The 20,836-nt window shown below is 40.6% G+C and overlaps 1 protein-coding gene across 8 annotated transcripts in view; it reads left to right on the top strand.

Moving 5' to 3' along the window:
- The window catches only part of LOC147026365 (uncharacterized), a 98,475-nt gene extending 78,672 nt beyond the window's left edge, over window positions 1-19,803 (top strand). For 5 of the 8 annotated variants that reach the window (XM_085881736.1, XM_085881735.1, XM_085881729.1 and 2 more), the window contains 4 exons: window positions 5,176-5,223; window positions 12,881-12,928; window positions 13,067-13,111; window positions 13,524-19,803. In XM_085881736.1, coding sequence (XP_085737862.1) covers window positions 5,176-5,223; window positions 12,881-12,928; window positions 13,067-13,111; window positions 13,524-17,605 — 4,223 coding nt within the window. In that variant the 3' untranslated portion in view covers window positions 17,606-19,803. The remainder of the gene's footprint in view (window positions 1-5,175; window positions 5,224-12,880; window positions 12,929-13,066; window positions 13,112-13,523) is intronic. The other 3 variants (XM_085881732.1, XM_085881730.1, XM_085881734.1) reach the window with 2 other exon arrangements.
- The last annotated feature ends 1,033 nt before the right edge of the window (window positions 19,804-20,836 follow it).

Raw genomic sequence — 20,836 nt, 5'->3', positions numbered from 1 at the left:
AAGAATACTGAGCCTGTTAGTTGAAAAGATGCATTTGTCTTCATTGTAAGTTATATTCTTTCTCTTAGCAGCCTCAAGAAAGTTCGTGAGATTAGCATCATGCTCTTCCTGAGTCATGCCGCAAATAGTAATGTTGTCTAAGTAAGCAAATGTTCCAACCAGTTCTTCTTCTTGGATGAATGAATCCACGATACATTGGAAGCAAGCCACTCCGTTGAGCGTGACCCTCACAACCGCCTTTGATAACACCCCTGGGGCAGCGGCAGAAGACACAGCCGCTAGCGATGCCTGATCAGAGGAAGTTGCACAAGCACCAGTAGCTACTGATGAAGTACTACGGCACACCTTAGCAAAATGACCCTTTTTCTGGCACTTATGACACACAGCCTCTCGTGCCGGACATTTTACACGTGGGTGTTTTAAAAAACCACAAAAGAAACATTTAACACCCGTAGCAGCCATTACAGTTGTGGGTTCCACTTCACCGGTATTCTGATTGGATGAGGCAGCACCCAATGAACGGGAGGGTTGAATAACACAATAAGATTCTGAATTTCTTTGGGCTGAATCTAGAGAGCTAGCCTGATCAAACATGGTAGCTAAATCTAAAGTCTTATTCTCTAGTAAACATTGTCTGATCAGTGGTGACTGCAGGCCGCTAATGAAGGCATCCCTGATGGATTCTTCGCAATGTTGAGTTGCTGTTACAGCCCCAAAGTTACACTCTTTACTTAACGTTTTCAGAGTCAGAAGGTATTCATCTAAGGACTCTCCGACCTGCTGGCGGCGAGTTGCAAGACGATGGCGTGCAAACACTTCATTAGTGGGCTTTACGTACTGTGACTGTAAAGTACGGATAGCCTCATCATAAATGGTACACTCTGATATAGTTTCGTATAGTCTTGGTGAGACAAAATTTGTAAGCAGACTCATCTTATCCAGATTATGCTGTGGTAGAGCTCCCAGGAAGTTTTCGAACGTCTTCAACCAGTGTTTCCATTCTTGTGCCGCCGCGGGTGAACAGCCTCTCTGGTCTCAGCAAACACTCCATTCCAGTGTAGGCCTCGGCGCTCTTCTGGTCCAATCCAACCAGGTAGGTTTTGTGAGAATAAATTATTGTTGTAGTAATCAACAATAAACCTTTTCGATCGGCTTTATTCTCACAAAACCCATACGCATATCTACAACAACATAAATATACATAGGGTAAGAATAACAAAATACAATAACTTGTACACATAATACTGAAGGCAAATACCACATACGCATCACATAATAACGAAGTTAAACTCCATACTCTAATACCAATTACATTCCTCAGAGTACATTGTTCCTAATATAGTATATAACATACCATTACTGTTCCAGCATGACTTTCCACGGAGTACGTGGTATACCTGTCAACACCAGCCATTGACCTTCATATACAGTGCTGCCACATCCGCCCAATTACCGTTGCCGCCAATTACAGTAAGGCACTTTATTATCACAACAAGTGGCGGGGTAAAATCCGCGAGTGTTTTGTCATTGTTACAATTGAAACAAGGGGGATAACGTTATCAGTTCGTGACGGTTCCTGGTTCATGAGGAAGGCCGGAAATAGCAACACCACCAAAGTTGGGGGATTGGTACAATGGGGACAAGGGGAATAATGTTATTGGTTTGCGGTGGTTCCTGGTTCAAAGCGGAAAGTTCTTAAAGTTTAAAATGTTTTCAACCACGGATGCACGATTCCAGTTTCATTAAAGATGCTTACATGTTTCTCCCATGAAACTATGTTTATTCCACGAAGCTACAATACAGTAGAGACAGTACCATATTTATAAAGTGCACATGGTGAGACGTCCTGTGAAACTATGTTTATCCTGTGAAGCCACAATGCACGTATAGGAAGCAAGTTATGTTTGCAGCTCGTGGAAGATAAGTTTTTTGCGTACATACAGTATTGTACTGTACATACATCCAGCTACTTTGTGTGTGGCTCGTGAAAGATATGTTTTAGAACTGTGTTATGCTCATGGCTCGTGAAAAAAAAATTTTCTGCGAAAACCGCGAATACACAGGACAATTTCATGCAAATGTGGGAGCATGTCGCAAATTATCAACCGTGAATACGCGGAACCTGCAAATGTTGGAACCGTGAATATCAGGGTCCGGGTGTATATAATAAATGTACAGCAAAACACAAAAACAAGTACACACTTCATGCATATTAAAATAATTGGCTATGCCATCTTTCTATATAGATCTACAGCAAACATTTAATACACATACAGTATTTACATATGAAATCTGTGTGGGACGTGGACTCACCAACGCTCCCTGATCCAACTTGGAAGAAGCTATAAAAACCGATTCAAATGATCGATTCAAAGAATGGTGCAAAGATCGTACACGAACATATGGATTTTGAAGTGGTGCAAACCACTTCAATATACCGAATGTCCTTCTTTCCATCCGTCCGTCAAAAATGAAGAAGCTTTCCAACCCGCCATGTTTTGTTTGTTTCTAGTTTCTTGTTGTTTGGTTTTTTTTTGGTGTTATTGTTTAGTTTGGGGTTTATTGTTAAGCCTGTTGGAGAAGTAACTATCAGTACACCATGGGGCTGCTTTTTAAGCGGTGCAGCCGCTTCACTGCAGTGCTTCCTTCAGACATGGGTGCAATTTTTTTTTTTGGGGGGGGGATGTTTGGGTACAAATATGGTTGCGAATAACAAATAATAATAATAAAAAAGGAGGTGGGTTCAAAAAGGAAGCAGGCGGGGATGATCAACTGGTATTTTTTTTTTATTATTATTTGGCCTAATTGTAAATCAGCGGGGGCTGCTGGTGTATAGGTGGTAACTGCAGCACGTGCAGTACCTGGGTTTTGCCAAAAAGCTGCAGATACCTCTCCTCAATTGTCTGGCAGTCTTTTATTTCAGGAGAGTACATAACGGTTTCCACAATGCCAATTTTTTGTACAGACAAATGTATGGAACGTAAAGACGTCATTAGGAAATGGCAAACATTTAACAGCATCATGCAACAGCCATAACCGAACATAAAGACGTCATTAGGAAACGTGACAAATAGGATCTTTGTTGGCATCTGCAGGACCAATACCAATGTTATGTGGGATTAATTAAATGAGAAATATATTAACCAATGAAAACCAGCAATCAAAAGTTAAATTGTGGGTGGAAGCTTGGTTGCCTCAAGGGGAAAACAGAGGACAAAAAGGCATTCGGTTTCGCATCAGAGGACAGAGGGAAAAGGAGCAGAAAACCAGACTGTCCTCTTTAAACCAGATCAATGGCCACCCGATTCACGACGCGTGAGTTTATAGGTGAGAGTAAACGTAACTGCCCATGGAAAACAAGGGCTTACTGTAGTCCAAATATCCACCTCATATGTGGAGAGCACACATTTGTTGACTTCAATTTTTTTAGTAATATGAGGGTAATTATTAATTGCAGTTAACTCCATGTCAGCAATCCATGTGACAGAAGCTGGTGATTAATGCTTCAAAAGGTATAACTTGGAATAGTTCTGTGGTATAACATCATATGCTGAGCTCGTATATTTTACCTGTAGCTACAAATATATCCTACAAAATTTAATGTCAAGTGTGTGTGTGTGTGTGTGTGTGTGTGTGTGTGTGTGTGTGTGTGTGTGTGTGTGTGTGTGTGTGTGTGTGTGTGTGTGTGTGTGTGTGTGTGTGTGTGTATGTGTGTCTGAATGCCATAGAAAAAAAACAGGGCTGTGCCAATCTCCACCAAGTTTTGCATTCTTGTCGGTAGTACCCAGGGTCAAGTCGTGGGCACAAATCCACCCCATGTGAAGGGAGGTGGGGAGGGGGAGAGCTGACTTTAAAATTTTCGTCTGTATACATGCCACAGTGCAAGTAGTTTACTAACCCCTGCTGCAGACAGGGGGGATTATTAGCCATGGCACAAAATATATTTGCCCCACATCCCCCACCCCCCCCCCCAGGCTGCTCTCGAAGGGAGCGGGTGTTTCTAGCTACTGGAATATTTAATGGCATATGGAATAACGGCAAATAGGTTTCATTCTTATTATTTTGGTTTATTCCAATATCACTGGTTACATAAAATATTTGCACTAAAATGTCCTGGAAAACAACTTTTTGGCCTGAAAAACTGGAAATTTGGTCTTCCATGGCTATGCAGACCTACTTTGTGTCTGAATTCATCCCAATCACACATGCGCAGAGAGGAGTGAGATAATTGTTTTACTCTTTCTGCCTGTCTGGAAGTCAAACAAAATTGAAAATCATTCCAAACAGGAAACTTATTGCTTTTAAGGACGTCATGAAGGACACAAACAACAGGCATGAATAACTAATGAAACATGTCATATCAGGTGACGTAACAGACGCTGCATCAATGGCAGTAAATTCCAGAATTAATTATTTATACGACTTTTACAATCTTTATTTTAATTCACTGAGAACACAAATTGCCTTATTAGCACAAAACCCTTCCGTTTAGCAGTACTTGGATGTGTTAAATAAGGTGGTGTATAAGGGTTGTGTATAAGACTGCTTCAATGGTGCTACACTTCTGGAATTTTTTTTTAATGGTCTTCAAAGTCATTATTTTATTGAAATTAGAGTATATAACTGCATGGGGTAACGTGTTCTATGAACTGTATAGTTTATGGAGTGTTTGTTCACTTGTAATCATCTTTACAGATCATCTGGCTGGTTGTTTGCAATCTCTGAAAATGATAAAATATCACCATTGATACCTCTCCTTGAAAAAGAAGTCTGACTTCTGTCATATTGAACTAAACTGACCCTGGATGTATCCCACAATGCCTTTCACTAAACATGTGACATCATTATGTTTTTGTGCCCATTGGACACGTATCACCTTCAGTTTTGAAATGTAACCTTTTATCTCTTACCTCCCAGTTGCAAAACATGGCAACAGGTGTTTATATAATTACAACTAAAATTTTATCTGACTGCTTACAATCAGCAAAGCATAGTTTATTCTCGATGGAGTTTTTGTCCTTCCGGTTAGATGATGCTAAAGACAATCTTTCTCTTTCTTTGAGCGAAACTAAGAACAAGCATACTCTTAAATTCGAAATTAATTTGAGTTTATATGCCAAAAGTGTAAATTATTCTACACATTGTTGTTTTCTTGTTTTATATTTCCCATTGCAGAATCTCTTAAGAAAATGAAGGCAAAGAAACTGACAGCATTTAATGAATGTAAGTTTTGTTTGTGGCCTTTCCTTTATTTGGTGCCAGAGTGAATTTTTGCCGGATGCACAAGTCTATCTGAGTGGATTGTGTTTTTTGTTGTGATGTATTTATTACTTTGATTAAGTGGAAGTTTCAATATTGATGGTAATTGAAGCTCTACTACGAAACTCGACGATGTATAAAAGGGCCATAGCCTGAGAGCAAATAAGAGGAGAGTTGAGATGGTAGTAAAGTCGGAGTCTTTCAGTAAGAGAGAAGTTATTGCATGGAATGGTCTCTCTGGAAATGTAATGGCAGCAGAAACAGTGTACAAGTTTAAATTGAAATTAGATATAGGTACCTAGAAGATTTGGGGAAAGAAGGGTATCAGGATATTGGCAGGACCTTGAGGTACATAGCTCGAGTATGGATAGGTGATTGTGTGTATCTGTATAGAGTGTCATGTCTGTGAAGGTCTCAAAGGATAGTGTGTGGTTGGTATTGTGTATTTCTTGCCCAAGAGCAAACTTCAGCCGCCTCCCCCCACCACCCCGAAAAGAAAATTAAAAAAAACAAAAAACAAACCCTGTCATTTCTTTTTTATTTCATCATTTTAATTATATAGTTAAAATTAGTATATTTGCCCAGTTTTCTTTTCGCATCATTGGGATATCCCCAAGCATGCCATATTTCTCATCCCCATGCCTCCCTTCATCACTCCCCCCACCCCCACCGACCCCCATGAAATGACGTCGCTTTCACAGATATATTTGGTCTGGTGTTGGTGTCATGTAGGTAAATACACTTAGTTATAAAAATCGCCAGTTTGATAAAATTTTCTGGTTTCACCCCAGATTTTGAGTTATTTAGTCCACGTAATCCGATCCTTCAAACACAAATTATATTTCGATTATATACTTTAATTAGTCCGTGAGAGTAATGCATGAAATCGCTCCAAGCTCCTAATTGGATAACTATAGCACTTACAAAAGTGATGGAAACAGCGATTTGTAGGGATGTAGATTTTTTTGATTTTTTTTGTACACACTGTCAAGGCATGAGAGCTAACACACACAATGCACAAGGGGAAGAGGAGACAAGAGCAGCAGGAGAGGGAAGGAAAAAACAGTGGGGAACAGAGCCATGAGATCTGTGGAAGGGAGAGTGATGTAGTGGAGTACATGTGGTAGACAAGATGGACACTGCAGGGACTTTCAGGAAGGAAAGCAGAGAATTTGAAGGAGGTGGGATGGTGTGGATTTGTGGGGGTAGAAAAGATCATGGTTGTGGATGGGGGAAGACAAGAGATGGTGGTGAACAGCTGTTTTGAAGACCTGGAGGGAAGAGTGGGATTGAAGAGAGTGTGCGAGTTTGTTCCAAAGGTGGGGTAAAACATGAATAAAAGAGTGAAGGTGAGCAGTGTTTCTTGATTTTGGTAGTTTTACCAAAAGGGGGTTGCTGGCGGACCTTGAGCGTCCTGCGGAAATATGGGAGGGGACATACCTCAGACAGAGCAAGGGGGCAAGGCCGGAGAGGAGATGGTCCAAGACATAAAGACCACCGACCTGCCTGTGGTGAGATAGTGAGAGACCCAAAGACTCAGCCTCATCGCAGGAGATACCAATGATCCTAAATGCCTTGGTTTCCACAGCATGAAGCCGAGAAAGGTGAGAGGTGGGAGCACCAGCCCAGAGGGGAGAACAGTTCTCCATCAGGCTGCGGACAAAAGCTTTGTATGTGGTCAGGAGTTCAGGTGTGCCAAGTTTGTTCAGGTGTGGACTTTGCACAACGGAGGATGCCCAGTCGGCGACTGGCTTTGGAGGCCAAAACCCACAATCATGGCAGATAGTGAGACCCAGAAGCTTTAAAGGCCCTGTCACACCTTGACGATTTAGCCAGCGTATGCCTGATGTATGAAAAATTTGGCTAAAATGCTGGCACACGTTGAATACATTATGGGTAAGTTTGTATACGTTAAGAGCACGCTCAAGCACGCTGGCATACGTCGTAGTACACCGAGCTGTTAGACAAGTTTTCCACGCTTGAAATTTTTTGACGTATGCCAGCATATGACTCACATGTTCCGCATAACGCTGGCCATAAGTTGTAGTCAGGTTACGCGATCGTTAACACACGTCGACACACGTTACTTATAAGTTACTCATAAGTCGAAACACGTCGAGGTAATGTTTAGCATACCCAAAACTTATTTCTAACCTGTGAGTAACGTGTTGTAGGCACGTTACGCGATCGTTGACACACGTCGACACACGTTACTTGTACGTTACTCATAAGTCGAAACACGTCAAGGTAATGGTTAGCGTCAGTGTTCCAGACTCCCTGTTTTTTTTTCTTTTTCTTTGGTATGATGGTGATGTTGACACTTCGATTTCTAGTGCGGTTATAATATCATATAGTTAATAGACTGCCGCTCAACGATTTAAATCATAAGCGCACTAGAAATCGAAGTGTCAACATCACCGTCATACCGAAGAAAAAATAAAAAACCAGGGAGTCTGGAACACTGACGCTAACCATTACCTCGATGTGTTTCGACTTATGAGTAATGTACAAGTAACGTGTGTTGACGTGTGTCAACGATCGCGTAACGTGCCTACAACTTATGGCCACCGTATGCAGAACGTGTGTCATACGCCGAGTATGTCAAGAAATTTTCAACATGCTGAAAATTTCTCGACGTACTCGGCGTATGACGACGTATGCCAGCATACTACAACGTATGCCAGCGTGCTCTTAACGTATACAAAACTTACCCACAACTATTCGACGTGTGCCAGCTTGGTTCGGAAAATTTTTCATATTTTGGCATACGCTGGCTAAAACGTCAAGGTGTGACAGCGGCTTCACACTTCGATGTCCAGTGCAGTTATGATTTGAATCGTCGAGCCGCAACCTATTAATAGTCTACGCCACGTGATCGTCGGCGATACGCTGCCGCGCTATGCATAAGTTAGACTATTGTTGGGCATAGGTTGTGAACGCCGACAACATGCTCATCATTCGTTGGTATAAGTTATCTATATGTGATTGAAACGTTCTGTGTACGTTACTTATACGTTATGCATATGTCCAACATGTTATTATACGCCCAAAACTTTAAAAAACATCAATAGTTCAGCGTACGCCAACATTTTACATACATTTTGATACCTTGCCATACACTGGCTAAAACATCAAGGTGTGACAGCCCCTTAATGAAGGTCTTCTTCAAGAGGATTGTTGAGAAAGTAGGTAGATGGGGGGGGGGGGAGGTTCCAGATGGTTCTTTTGGAGATACATAGTGAGAGTGTGAGATATGTTAGAGTTGAAAGACCTATTCCATGTGTTGGACCAGATTGTGATTTTATCCAGATCTGCAGAGAGTGAATAGGCTGATGCTTGCCGATCTAAGGGATGACAGATGGTATGGCAGAGGGTGGAGTCATCAGCAAAGAGATAAAGAGGATTTTCCCGAGAGTCAGAGAGATCATTGATGAAAACCAGAAAAAAGAACAGGGCCCAGAATGCTGCCATGAAGAACTCCAGCCTGGACAGGAAGAGGGGATGAGAGAACTCCATTGAGGGCCACACGTTGGCTGTGACAGGAGAAGAAGTCTGCAAGCCATGAATGGAAATGTCCTTGGATGCCACAGGAAGAAAATTTGGTTAGAAGGGCAAGGTGCCAGACCAGATCGAAGACACGCGATATGTCGAGGGAGATGGCTCTGATTTCATGTCTGGCATTCAGGATCGTCATGCATTGTTGGGAGAGCAGAAGCAGCATATGCAGGGTGGAGTGACCTGGTCTGAATCCAAATTGATGATTGGAAATCAAGCCATTGGAGAAGAGGAAGGATTTAATGTCAGAAGCGATGATGGATTCCATCACATTGCTGATGATTGGGAGAAGGCTGATTGGTCTGTAGTTGCAGGGATCTGTTTTTGCACCATTTTTTTTGGAGAAAAAATTGCGATGTATACAGATGTAGAAGCACATTTTTATGCAGGGTAGTAATGTTTGCTGATGTCCAAGCAGATGGCAAATGATCGTGATCAAATGAGAGTGTGAACAGAACAGAGAGAGGGTGAGCAAGAGCAGCAGAGGAAGTTTATAGAACACGTGGCTGATGCCGTCTGGACCGGTTGCAGAATCTGAGTCGAGATTTGATATTAAGCTCTCCATCTTGTCAGGATAAAAGGATACAGAGTCCAGAAACAGCTGGGTGTGATTGGGTAAGGTGGGTACAGAAAGCGATGGGTTTGGGACACAAGATTTAGAAGCAAACACGGGGGTTAGGCATTCAGCCTTTTCATGTGCCATGGCATCTGTGCGGCCATTTGAGGTAAGGGAGGGGATGGAGGGGGAACATACACCAGAAACTGACTTAACTAGAAGCCACCAGGATTTGAAGGAGGGAGACAGGTTTGAGAGTTCAGACTTGAAATTAGAGTGATGTTGTTTTCTGGCTCTCATGAGGGTAGACACACACTTGTTCCGAGCTTTATGGAAGGAAGGAACTGAGATTGCCTTTTGTTGGATTAGCCTTCCATGAGGTGAAGGCAAGTTGTTTCAGCCCAACTGCCTTGCCACAAGCTTCAGTGTACAATGGGCGAGAGGAAGGGTAGGACAACTGAAGACGAGATGGATAAATCTGTGGATGAGAGAGAGCAAATTTCTATGAAATAATTCACAGGATGAGTTGATGTCAGAGGAAGTAGAGATGGGAGACCAGTCTAGAAGTTTGATGGTTGCTTGAAGTCCCTGCCAGTCGGCCTGAGTGAGATGCCAGACTCGATTGCACTGAGTTGGTTCTTGGAGAAAGAACAGCAGATATTTTCAGGGAAGTTGGTCAAAATCAGATCCAGAAGAGATGCAGTACCATTGGTTGAGATCTGGGTCAGGAAGTTGACATTGTGTCAGTCCTAATGAGTCACAGAAGTCTTTTGCTGGAGTGCCTTGGCAGGTGAGAGCGGTACCCACACCCAGCCCACTGGCATGATGACAGTTTAAGTCACCACATATGAGGAGGAGAGAGTTGGGATGAGAGGATAGAAGTTGGTCCATGTTTTCAGACAGTGAGATGTAAATGGAGTCATCACTGTTTGGTAGACGGTACAACATACATATAAACATGAGGTTGGAGTAGAGGGGAAGCTGCAGCCAGAAGTATTCCTGGGGGGGGGGGGTGGGTGAGAGAGGGGAGTGCATGGTGAGTGAGGAATTGAGTCTTTGATGAAGGGAGCAACTCCGCCGCCAGGACAAGGCTCTGGTCTGTCATACCGGAGGAGGGAGTAATCAGTGAGAGCTACTCGGGAGTCAGACGCATTTTGAGGGAGAAAAGTTTATGTTAAGCATCCAGATCAGATTTGATCATCCAGAAGAGATGAGGAATTTCATGATATGAGTGACGAAAGTTATTTTTATAAATCAACAATATTTTGGCCACTTTATCGATAATATATCATTGCAGTCTTTTCCAAGTCAAGTTATTGTTGAGCAGATAAAATAAAATGGTGAATTAAGACCCCAGCGAGGGAAAGCGATGTAACCGCGGATGTGCCTTGATAAAGGATATAATTATATATGGCCATTAATTATATTCAAAAGGGGTGTTTTAATTAACCCAAACACTCATTTTTCATTCGTGCACCACCTTAGAGTTCCCTTCGTATGCACGCAAAGTTTGGAGCTGCCAGATTTCATGGTTTTGGAGTTTTGGAGGAGACAGACTGACAGACGGACACACACTGGCATTTATTGGGTTAGACATATGGATTAAAAAATGATACCATCCAAGTGTACCTCATATTCATATTACAAATTGGTACCATACAAGTGAATCTCAAATTCATATTACAAGATTGTACTACACAAGTGAACCTCGTATTCATATTGTTGTGGTTTCCACCCGTTCCGGCGTGTGGGCGACCGCTTCTAACCAATGACGGCCACGCTCGCCCACCGAATGGACAAATCTAGTCGCAGCTTTCGGATCAACGCCAAAATCCAGCTTCGGGTGTATCTTTAATCACACCACAGCCTTGTCAATACTCTACCCGCGCTACAGGGTCCGATCACCGAATTGTCAATTTACCTAATTAATCACACAGGCAGACTACCGAGAGACTGTACCTCAAAAGGGCGTGCTTGGAAACGAGCCGCGAAGCAGCTCGCTCCGTTTTTGTGATAACCAAGCGGGGTATTATCGCGAAGCCCCGATGGACCCCATTCTTTTATAGGCTATTAAAAAGCCAGCTATATTCCGAACTCAATTACGGCAGTCCAATTAGGGAAAGGATGCAATGAACGGGTTAACATTTAAACAATGACATTTATTTCACACCCGTAAGCAGTCATGCAGTCATGTATGCAACCAATGCACGTATGCAATCATGCAGTCATGTATGCAACCAATGCACGTATGGGACAAAACACAAGCAAGAAAAAGAACTACAAATATCTATTTATTATGTACACACATGCACTTAACAGCTCTCCTTAAAGGACATGGCGCCACAACGTTCATTCAAAGAAAACCCCGGAAAGAAATGGGCAAGAAAATAACATTGAATCACATGACTTTCCATTCAGTAATGGCCTTTTTACTCTCCTCGGGTTGAAATAGTCAATAATTGAATTGTTTTCTGAATCCACAATCAATCTGGATCTACTTTAAAATTCTCATGATGTTCAGGGTGATATTATCAAAGAAAAACATTCTGCAACCTTTATTTTCTATCACTATAAATTGTCATTAAGCAATTAGGTGCTATCTACTTATATATGAATGTAAACATTGGAGAAATTTTAACACATTTTGTCCCCATTCCTCTAACCCCTCCAGCTCCACTCCCTGACCCCCTTTTCAGTAATTCTTCTTCATACCTAACCCAGAGCCTTTAAAATGCCTATTTTTGGACAATGCAGTGAGATGTGCTCTAATCAATGCTATGAGAAACTCATCCAGTGTTTATGCTAATGTGATGATAGTTATGGTTGGCAGCACTTATTTGATTGCACAATGGGTGTCCAGGCGCCACCTCAGTGATAATCACAGGGACACACTCTGACAGTTGACAATAAGGCTTTGTACTCAGAATTTGTCAGATGTTGAAAAGTTTTTTTGGGTGTTTCAGTCCAACTTTTATTTTAACATTCCGTCTATTTGTGTTCCATTGTTACCAATCTTTTCTTTTATTCACAGTGTTTTGTGTGATAACAAATACATTATGTATGCCATTAAATGCACTTGTGATTTCTAAGTGCCCTTTTTCTCTCTTTAATGGATTTTCTGAATACCTCAATTGTTCTGTCTAATCACATTCACTCTGTGGAGGGTGGGAAGCCTTTCTGTATAAACAAGTTAATTAGAGAGAAAAAAAAAAACGTGTGCACACCAGCATATATTAAAATATCCCAGCCTGCTTGTACTGCAGATTGTCAGCGTGAAAGTAGGTGATTTAGTTACTTGCTGTGGGAACAATGAATGAATCAGAATTTTAAATATTGTTGGACATCCATCTGCAAGTAAATATTATTTTGTCAAACAAGTATTTCTAATGATCCCTTGTAAAATCCACAATATTACATCTAAATTGCATTCATCCCTGTGCCCATTGATGAGTAACCTGACAACATCCCTGTGCCTTATACTAATGCTGTGTTAATAATTGATTTTTCCAGCCATCATCTCTGTGGAAGAAATGCCCATAGCATCAAAACGTGTCGCAGGTGAGAAAAGGGGAAATATTGTTTCCATGAGCTTTGCTTTACTGATTTTATGCTCAAAATTATTCATCTCTCTCTTCCCTTCCCCCACCAATCCCCTCTTCTCTCTCTTTCTCTCCAATGTTTTGGTGCATCTCTCAGCCCAAAAAGCATCTTCTGGGATTAAGCAGAAACGAGTGCAAAAAGGTAAGAACAGCGAGACACCTTGAAAATGTCAGGCCACTTTGAAGATTCCCCCTGCTGTACTGCTTTTTAAGTAGATATCATGCTGCTTCATCCTGCCTGCCATTGCGCCAATCCACATTCCTATCAACATTTGCCAGTTAAGTTGATTTTGCTTGAAAATACTTACTTGTCAGGGTCAGAAAAAGCTGTGTGAGTGAACTTTGCAAAGCAATTCCTGTTTTATTATTTCTCTTCTACACTGTGTGAAATGACTTTTGTTTCTCTTTCTTCACTCCCCAATCCCCTACTTCTTCCATTCCTTCCAATATTCCATCTCCTGAAACTGCTCTGTATTATTTCTGTTCAATTTTATTTTACTTTGGTCAAACCTCCTCCATTACTTTCAAACAATCTTACTTATTTGATCTGTGAGAAGAACCATTACAGCGCTTTTTCCAGTGTGTGATGGTTGGTTCTACCAAGGATTATGGCCCTTTTTATTTCACTGACTCCAGACCCCTTCCCAAGCCAATACAACGTGATATTTATAAACCAGTATCGGCATTCAAAAGTCGCAAAACGTCTCAAGAAAATATAACGAGTGAGCCCCCCTCAAACAGCAAACCTACCATACCTACTTTGTCAGAAAAAAAGCCTGAAGATTCCCACCAATGTTCAGCCTTTGCATCCACCAGTGATCCTACTAAACCTATTATAAGTGTTGATGACCCTTCAATTTCTTCATCTGTACCATCAGACACCAAAATTGCTCACAGAAAGATGGAGCAACCATCAGAATCCTTGCAGGAACCTGGGAGCAGCTCCTCCAAAACAATGCAATCTATGAAACTTTCTCCTCAAATGAAGAAATCATGTGCACCACCAATAACATCTGAAGAACAAACTATCACTTCAAAATTTGAAGAACAGCCAATCACTCCAAAATATGAAGAACAACCCAGCATTCCAACAGGTGAAAAACCTTCAGTTTCTATTGCAGAAACTGAGACATGTACAATCATTCTTTCAAAACCTACACAACCTTGTGTGTTAGTGCCAAAACTTGAGGAACCTCCAAAATCTCCTCCAGCAGATAGGAAGTCTTGTATTCCTATTTCAGAGACTGTTACACCTCATGTACCAATTGGTTTTAGTAATCCTCCCACAGTGAACACTCTGAGTCAAGCGACTGCTCCCGAATTAAAGAAAGAAGCACCTCCTGAAGATTCTTCAGAAACTAAACCACAACCTGCACTTCATAAAAAAAATGATGAGCCCACTTTGAGTGATGCAAACCAAGAAAATAATTATGTTTCATCTTCAACGTCTTCATCGGAGATGGTAGAGCCCAAAGTGCTGCTTTCCATTCTTGGAAAGTTATCTGCAATAGCTGAAAAAATGGATGAGGTCCAAATTTCATCTACAAAGGATATCAAACCCACATTAGGACCTACAAAACATGAAAAATCATCTGCGCCTTTAATGACAAAGTCAAATAGTTCACCTCTAAAATATGAAAAACAAAAAGGTGAACATTATGAATCAAAAACACATTCTGTTATTCCTTTGAAGACAGAAACACTTTCATTAGATGTACGAAATGATGAGAGACTTAACGAAGCAGACAAATCCACTACAGTTCATTTGAAGAGTGAAAAATCCAGTCCATCTCTTACAAAAGCTGAAAAGAAACCAACCCCCACAAGCACGTCACAGAAAGGGGGTGCACTGTCTGTAAAAACTGAATCATTTGTGCCATTTTCAAAACCTGACAAATCTAATTTCCCTTCAAAATCTGCTAAATATCACGATAAACCTATTAAAATAGACAAACCGATAATTGCTATCAAATCGAGTATTGTTTCTCCTCACAAAGCTGTAAAAGCAATGGTTTCTCCTCACAAGGATGAAAAAACAACGGTTTCTCCTCTCAAGGATGTAAAAACAATGGTTTCTCCTCACAAAGCTGTAAAAGCAATGGTTTCTCCTCACAAGGATGAAAAAACAACGGTTTCTCCTCTCAAGGATGTAAAAACAATTGTTTCTCCTCACAAGGAGGCTGGAAAAAAAATGGTTTCTCCTCACAAGGAGGTTGGAAAAACAATGGTTTCTCCTCACAAGGAGGGTGGAAAAACAATGGTTTCTCCTCACAAGGAGGCTGGAAAAACAATGATTTCTCCTCACAAGGAGGGTGGAAAAACAATGGTTTCTCTTCACAAGGAGGCTGGAAAAACAATGCTTTCACCTCACAAGGAGGCTGGAAAAACAATGGTTTCTCCTCACAAGGAGGCTGGAAAAACAATGGTTTCTCCTCACAAGGAGGCTGGAAAAACAATGGTTTCCCCTCACAAGGAGGCTGGAAAAACAATGGTTTCTCCTCACAAGGAAGCTGGAAAAACAATGGTTTCACCTCACAAGGATGAAAAAACAACGGTTTCTCCTCACAAGGATGAAAAAACAATGGTTTCACCTCACAAGGATGCTGGAAAAGCAACGGTTTCTCCTCACAAGGATGAAAAAACAACGGTTTCTCCTCACAAGGATGAAAAAACAATGGTTTCTCCTCACAAGGATGCTGGAAAAGCAACGGTTTCTCCTCACAAGGAGGCTGGAAAAACAATGGTTTCACCTCACAAGGATGAAAAAACAATGGTTTCTCCTCACAAGGATGCTGGAAAAGCAACGGTTTCTCCTCACAAGGATGAAAAAACAACGGGTTCTCCTCACAAGGAGGCTGGAAAAATATTGGTTTCTCGTCACAAGGATGTAAAAACAATGGTTTATCCTCACAATGAGGCTGGAAAAACAATGGTTTCTCCTCACAAGGAGGCTGGAAAAACAATGGTTTCTCCTCACAATGATGAAAAAACAACGGGTTCTCCTCACAAGGAGGCTGGAAAAACAATGGTTTCTCCTCACAAGGAGGCTGGAAAAACAATGGTTTCTCCTCACAAGGAGGCTGGAAAAACAATGGTTTCTCCTCACAAGGAGGCTGGAAAAACAATGGTTTCTCCTCACAAGGATGAAAAAAAAAAGGTTTCTCCTCACAAGGATGAAAAAACAATGGTTTCTCCTCACAAGGATGAAAAAACAATGGTTTCTCCTCACAAGGAGGCTGGAAAAACAATGGTTTCTCCTCACAAGGAGGCTGGAAAAACAATGGTTTCTCCTCACAAGGAGGCTGGAAAAACAATGGTTTCTCCTCACAAGGAGGCTGGAAAAACAATGGTTTCTCCTCACAAGGATGAAAAAAAAAAGGTTTCTCCTCACAAGGATGAAAAAACAATGGTTTCTCCTCACAAGGATGTAAAAACAATGCTTTCTCCTCACAAGGAGGCTGGAAAAACAATGGTTTCTCCTCACAAGGAGACTGGAAAAACAATGGTTTCTCCTCAACAGGATGAGCAAACAATGGTTTCTCCTAAAAAGGATGAACAAACAATGGTTTCTCCTAAAAAGGATGAACAAACAATGGTTTCTCCTAAAAAGGATCAACAAACAATGGTTTCTCCTAAAAAGGATCAACAAACAATGGTTTCTCCTAAAAAGGATGAACAAACAATGACTTCTCCTCACAAGGCTGGAAAAAAAACCCCTCCAATTTCATATCATGAGTTTGAACAACATTCAGTTACCTCTCAAAATGTTTTAAAACCATTAACCTCTCCACAAAATATTGATAAGACAACTGCACTTGATGAAAACCTGAACAAAATTTCAGCCGCCTCAGAGAAGAACCGCATTCCCCCTGATTCACCTTCAAAGGTTCCAAAGTTGACTTCATTTTCAAGTAATACGGATAAACCATTAGCAGCCCCAAGGAAGGCACACACATCACAAAACTCTCCTCTAAAGACGTTTCAATACTCTGATTCACCTGTTCAAAGTAGGAACAACATCTCACCATCATCGAAAAGTAAGATCGCAGCATCACCTGTGAAGGTTGATTTATGCAAAAAGGCTGAGAAGCAAAATAAATTCTCAACTAAGATTGAAAAACCTGTGGTTTCCCAGCCAAAATCAGAAAAACCGATCACAAAATCTCCAAAAGTAAATAAATCCACTGCACCATCTGGGAATGTTAACAAATCATCTGTTTCTCCTTTCAATTCCACTAAACTTCCTTCACCGAGTGCTAAAGAGTCCCCCACATCTTCTCTAAAGGAAGAGAAGAAAGCTGTGCTAGCTCCTAAGAATGTAAGATATGTGCCTTTATTCAAGAGGCTTCCTTTGTTTTTGCAGAAAGTACTGAATCTGAATTTGGTTTCTCCAAAGTCTATCAGGTCGTCCAATGACGCTTTGCCAAACTTGAGTGAAAACGACTCACCTCCACAACCAATGAAAATAACATCACCAGCAACCTCTAAAGCAGACAAGTCACTTAAAGATGCTCCCTCTTCATCATCTTCAAAAAATGGCAGGCAATTCAAACCATCAACAAAACTGCGCAACTCTTCTGCATCTTTACCGAAATATTCCCAACAGCGAATGAAGAATGTAACGCATGGAAACTGAAGGACCAAAGTGTACTTCACCGACGAAAGATTATACACCTGCCCTCGTGCACTGGGTTGGACATTGCGGAAAGTGAACTTGGACTCAACGCAAAAGGAAAGAAAGTACAGGTGCCGAGCTTGAGGCCTTGTTTATCAGAGTGTACTAGAAGATGTTTCTTGTTTTTTTAATCGTAGCTCATTATCCAACAATGAATGTCACGTACTCATGCACTAAGTAAAACAAAGAACTTTCTGAAGTCTTACGATGACAGTGCGTGCTTTAATATGCTGCTGGCACAATATTAGGTGCCACCGATGTATTCTGTTCGCAAGATGGAAGAACTTTTCAGCTCCCAGATACACCAAACATTCCCCAATCCCTCCTCATACTCCTATCTTCCTTGAACCTCCTTTTCCTTTTCTCCTCATGCTCTGTTGCAACCTACCACCCCACCCCCTACTTTGCATACATAATATGAAGATGGTTTCGTGAATATTTTTTAACCTGGAGAAGGCCTTTGCAAAAGCAGCAAAGTCATTTGATGCTTGTCTGTATTTAAAATTTTGGGGGTTTGTACACTATTGTGGCAGAACCCTTATAGATAGGGTGTCAATAGAAATGGATGAAGAACATCACTTTTGTTGTTCTGAAGACGATTTCGAAAATAAGGACAAAATAAGTTTCCTGATGAACTTCAGCAGCTGGTTGGTAATGTGGAAGCGATGCTTCGCAGAGGATTATGAATACAATCATACAAAGTGTGTATGCTGCACTGAATTCCATCTTCATCATGTAGAATGTTTGGGACTTTGCTGCAGAAGTGAGGTTATGGTTTTGTAAATAAAGTTTTCTTCTTAAAGCTATTTTCTGTAAAGTTTGAGGAAAACAGGTGCTTTTCCTAAATAATTCCTCATTTCATTGTTGAGTTATTTCAACCAGCAGTTTGTTGTTTTATTGTTTATTTTATCTTTGCGCAACAAACTTTGCTGATTTTATTTTTCAAACAAATTTTGTAATTCACAGCTGTAAAGTTTCTTTAGGTGCGTTTACTTTGCACATCTCATTTAATGTGCTTCTGTTCAAATGTTAAAGTAAATATTTTGAGAATATTTTTGTTACTGGAGATGCACATGGAAAGCTTTTACTGGCAATTTATTTCAGCCCAGTAACTTGTAGTTGTTGTCGTTATTTTTGTTTTTTGAAATTAAAGTAGATTTTCCATTATCATGCAGTTTTCATTGCTTATAATTGGATGGGAAACTAAATATTCAAAAGTCAAAGGATTAATTTTATTAGACATGATCATCGTTGAACTGTCACATTTCACATGGACTTACATGTGCACCATTAAACAGAGATTAAAAAAAAATTTCCAGTAGTTTCTGATGAGATTCCTCACCACTGTGAGTTCTTGATTGGCTCTGAAACCGACACCTGGTTTTTACAGCCAATCATGGAGACGTGACTGCCGCCACGGAAATTCCTGGGAAAATCATCGGAAAGTTGCATTTTTCTTTTTCCCACACTGAGAATATTTTCACACAAAAATGTAAAACGTGGTCATGATCAGATCTAATACTTCTCAATTTTTGAAGCTTGAGTTTAGAGTTTCCCTTTTTAGGTAAAATGCTAGTATGTATTCGTATTATTATTATTTATCATCCTGCTCTTGATGGTACAAGAGTAACATCTAAATATTTTTTTAATTGGTGTGCAAATTAAATCTCTACATAAGAATATGAGAAGCTATTGTTTAAAAAAAAAAATAAAACAAACGGCATTGCATGACTGCTTTAAGCAGTGGTGCTTTGTTGTTGATATGCCACAACATGATTGGGCCAAAAGTTACTTTCCTTGTGATGTTGTACATGGATGTTCTTTTTTTTTTTTTTTTGGCTGTCTCCAAACAATTCCCACGTCAATTTTTTGTGCTATAAAACAAATGCATGTGTCCAGTATGCATGAGATAAGCATTTGTAACATAACAAGTCATCTTATGTTTGTGGAATCGGCAGATCAATCCATATTCTGTTCATAAAGCCGGAATGTGCTCTGCAGATTCCATAAATAATATTTCTAATGCTTTCCAATTGTTTAAATTGTTTTTTATATTCATAGCACGGCTCTGGTTTACCCTCGGTGTTTGGTATATCATCCACACCTGGGTGTGTTGTTGATAAAAAAAACATGAACAAGTAAATTTCTTTCACTTTTAAGCCAACGTTTTCCTGTGTCATCTTTAAATCTACTCATACCACGAGGTCACCTGGTGGATTTTAACAACTTAATTGCCACTTTTGTTAGGGAAGGAAATACAAGAGGGGGAACAACAGTTCCTTTGGCTGATCTTTCCACTGTGTTATCTGTATAAAATGATTAGATCTATTGCAGGTTTGTCAGCCAGCAGACAAGTCTGGAAATATGGGAGATTATAGCTATTAACAAAAGAATAATTTCACTTGAACCACTTTTGTAAACACTTCATGCCTGTAGTGTATTGTCAAGGATCTAGTAGTAATTTACAAGAGCCTTTCACCATGTGAATGCATAAACCATGTTGAAGCTAGAGTAAGTACTGTATTGTGATGGAAATGTTAAAAACAAAAACACCTCTCCAAAAACTGGTTCATTACAAGGCCTTATATCATACTAAATAAAATAAGACATTTTCCGAGATATGTTTGTAGATGTACGTCTGATCATTATAGAATTGAAAACGTCGGGGCTAATCTGCATCAAATTTTGCAGGTGTGCTCTGGGTACCCAGGGTCAGGTCATGGGCACAAATAATTCCCCCTCACCCCTCTTCCCTCCTCCCCCAAAGGTGAATGGGTAGGCTAGGGAGACTATTTGCAATTGTCGCCTGCAGAAGGACCATAGTGTGAGGGGGTTAACCACTGATCCTTGCTGAAGGGAGTGGGTGTTGACACACTTTTTCACTCCCGAAGGAAACGGGTGTTGCGATTACTAAAAGCAGACTTGGCCATCCATCCCTTACGCGGAGAATAACTTCTTCAATGTAGTTTCCTGTTGTCATAGAATAATGAAAATGTTACCATTCAGAAGCTCATAAAAGATTTCCTTGGTTGGAAAGCTAATAATCAATTTACTCAGACCAAAACTTTGTATCTCTTTAATAATAAAGATGCCTGATTTAAAAGTCCATCTTTCCAGGATTGAAGAAGAAAAAGCGGGATTGGGAGTTTAGTGCAGTGGTTCCAATGGTGACATTTATTATTCTACGACAGC

This window comes from Eptatretus burgeri, chromosome 5 (genome assembly GCF_056783735.1).
Source record: "Eptatretus burgeri isolate ZD-2024b chromosome 5, Ebu_testis_v1, whole genome shotgun sequence".
Taxonomy (NCBI): domain Eukaryota; kingdom Metazoa; phylum Chordata; class Myxini; order Myxiniformes; family Myxinidae; genus Eptatretus; species Eptatretus burgeri.
This window is presented reverse-complemented; position numbering and strand designations above follow the sequence as displayed.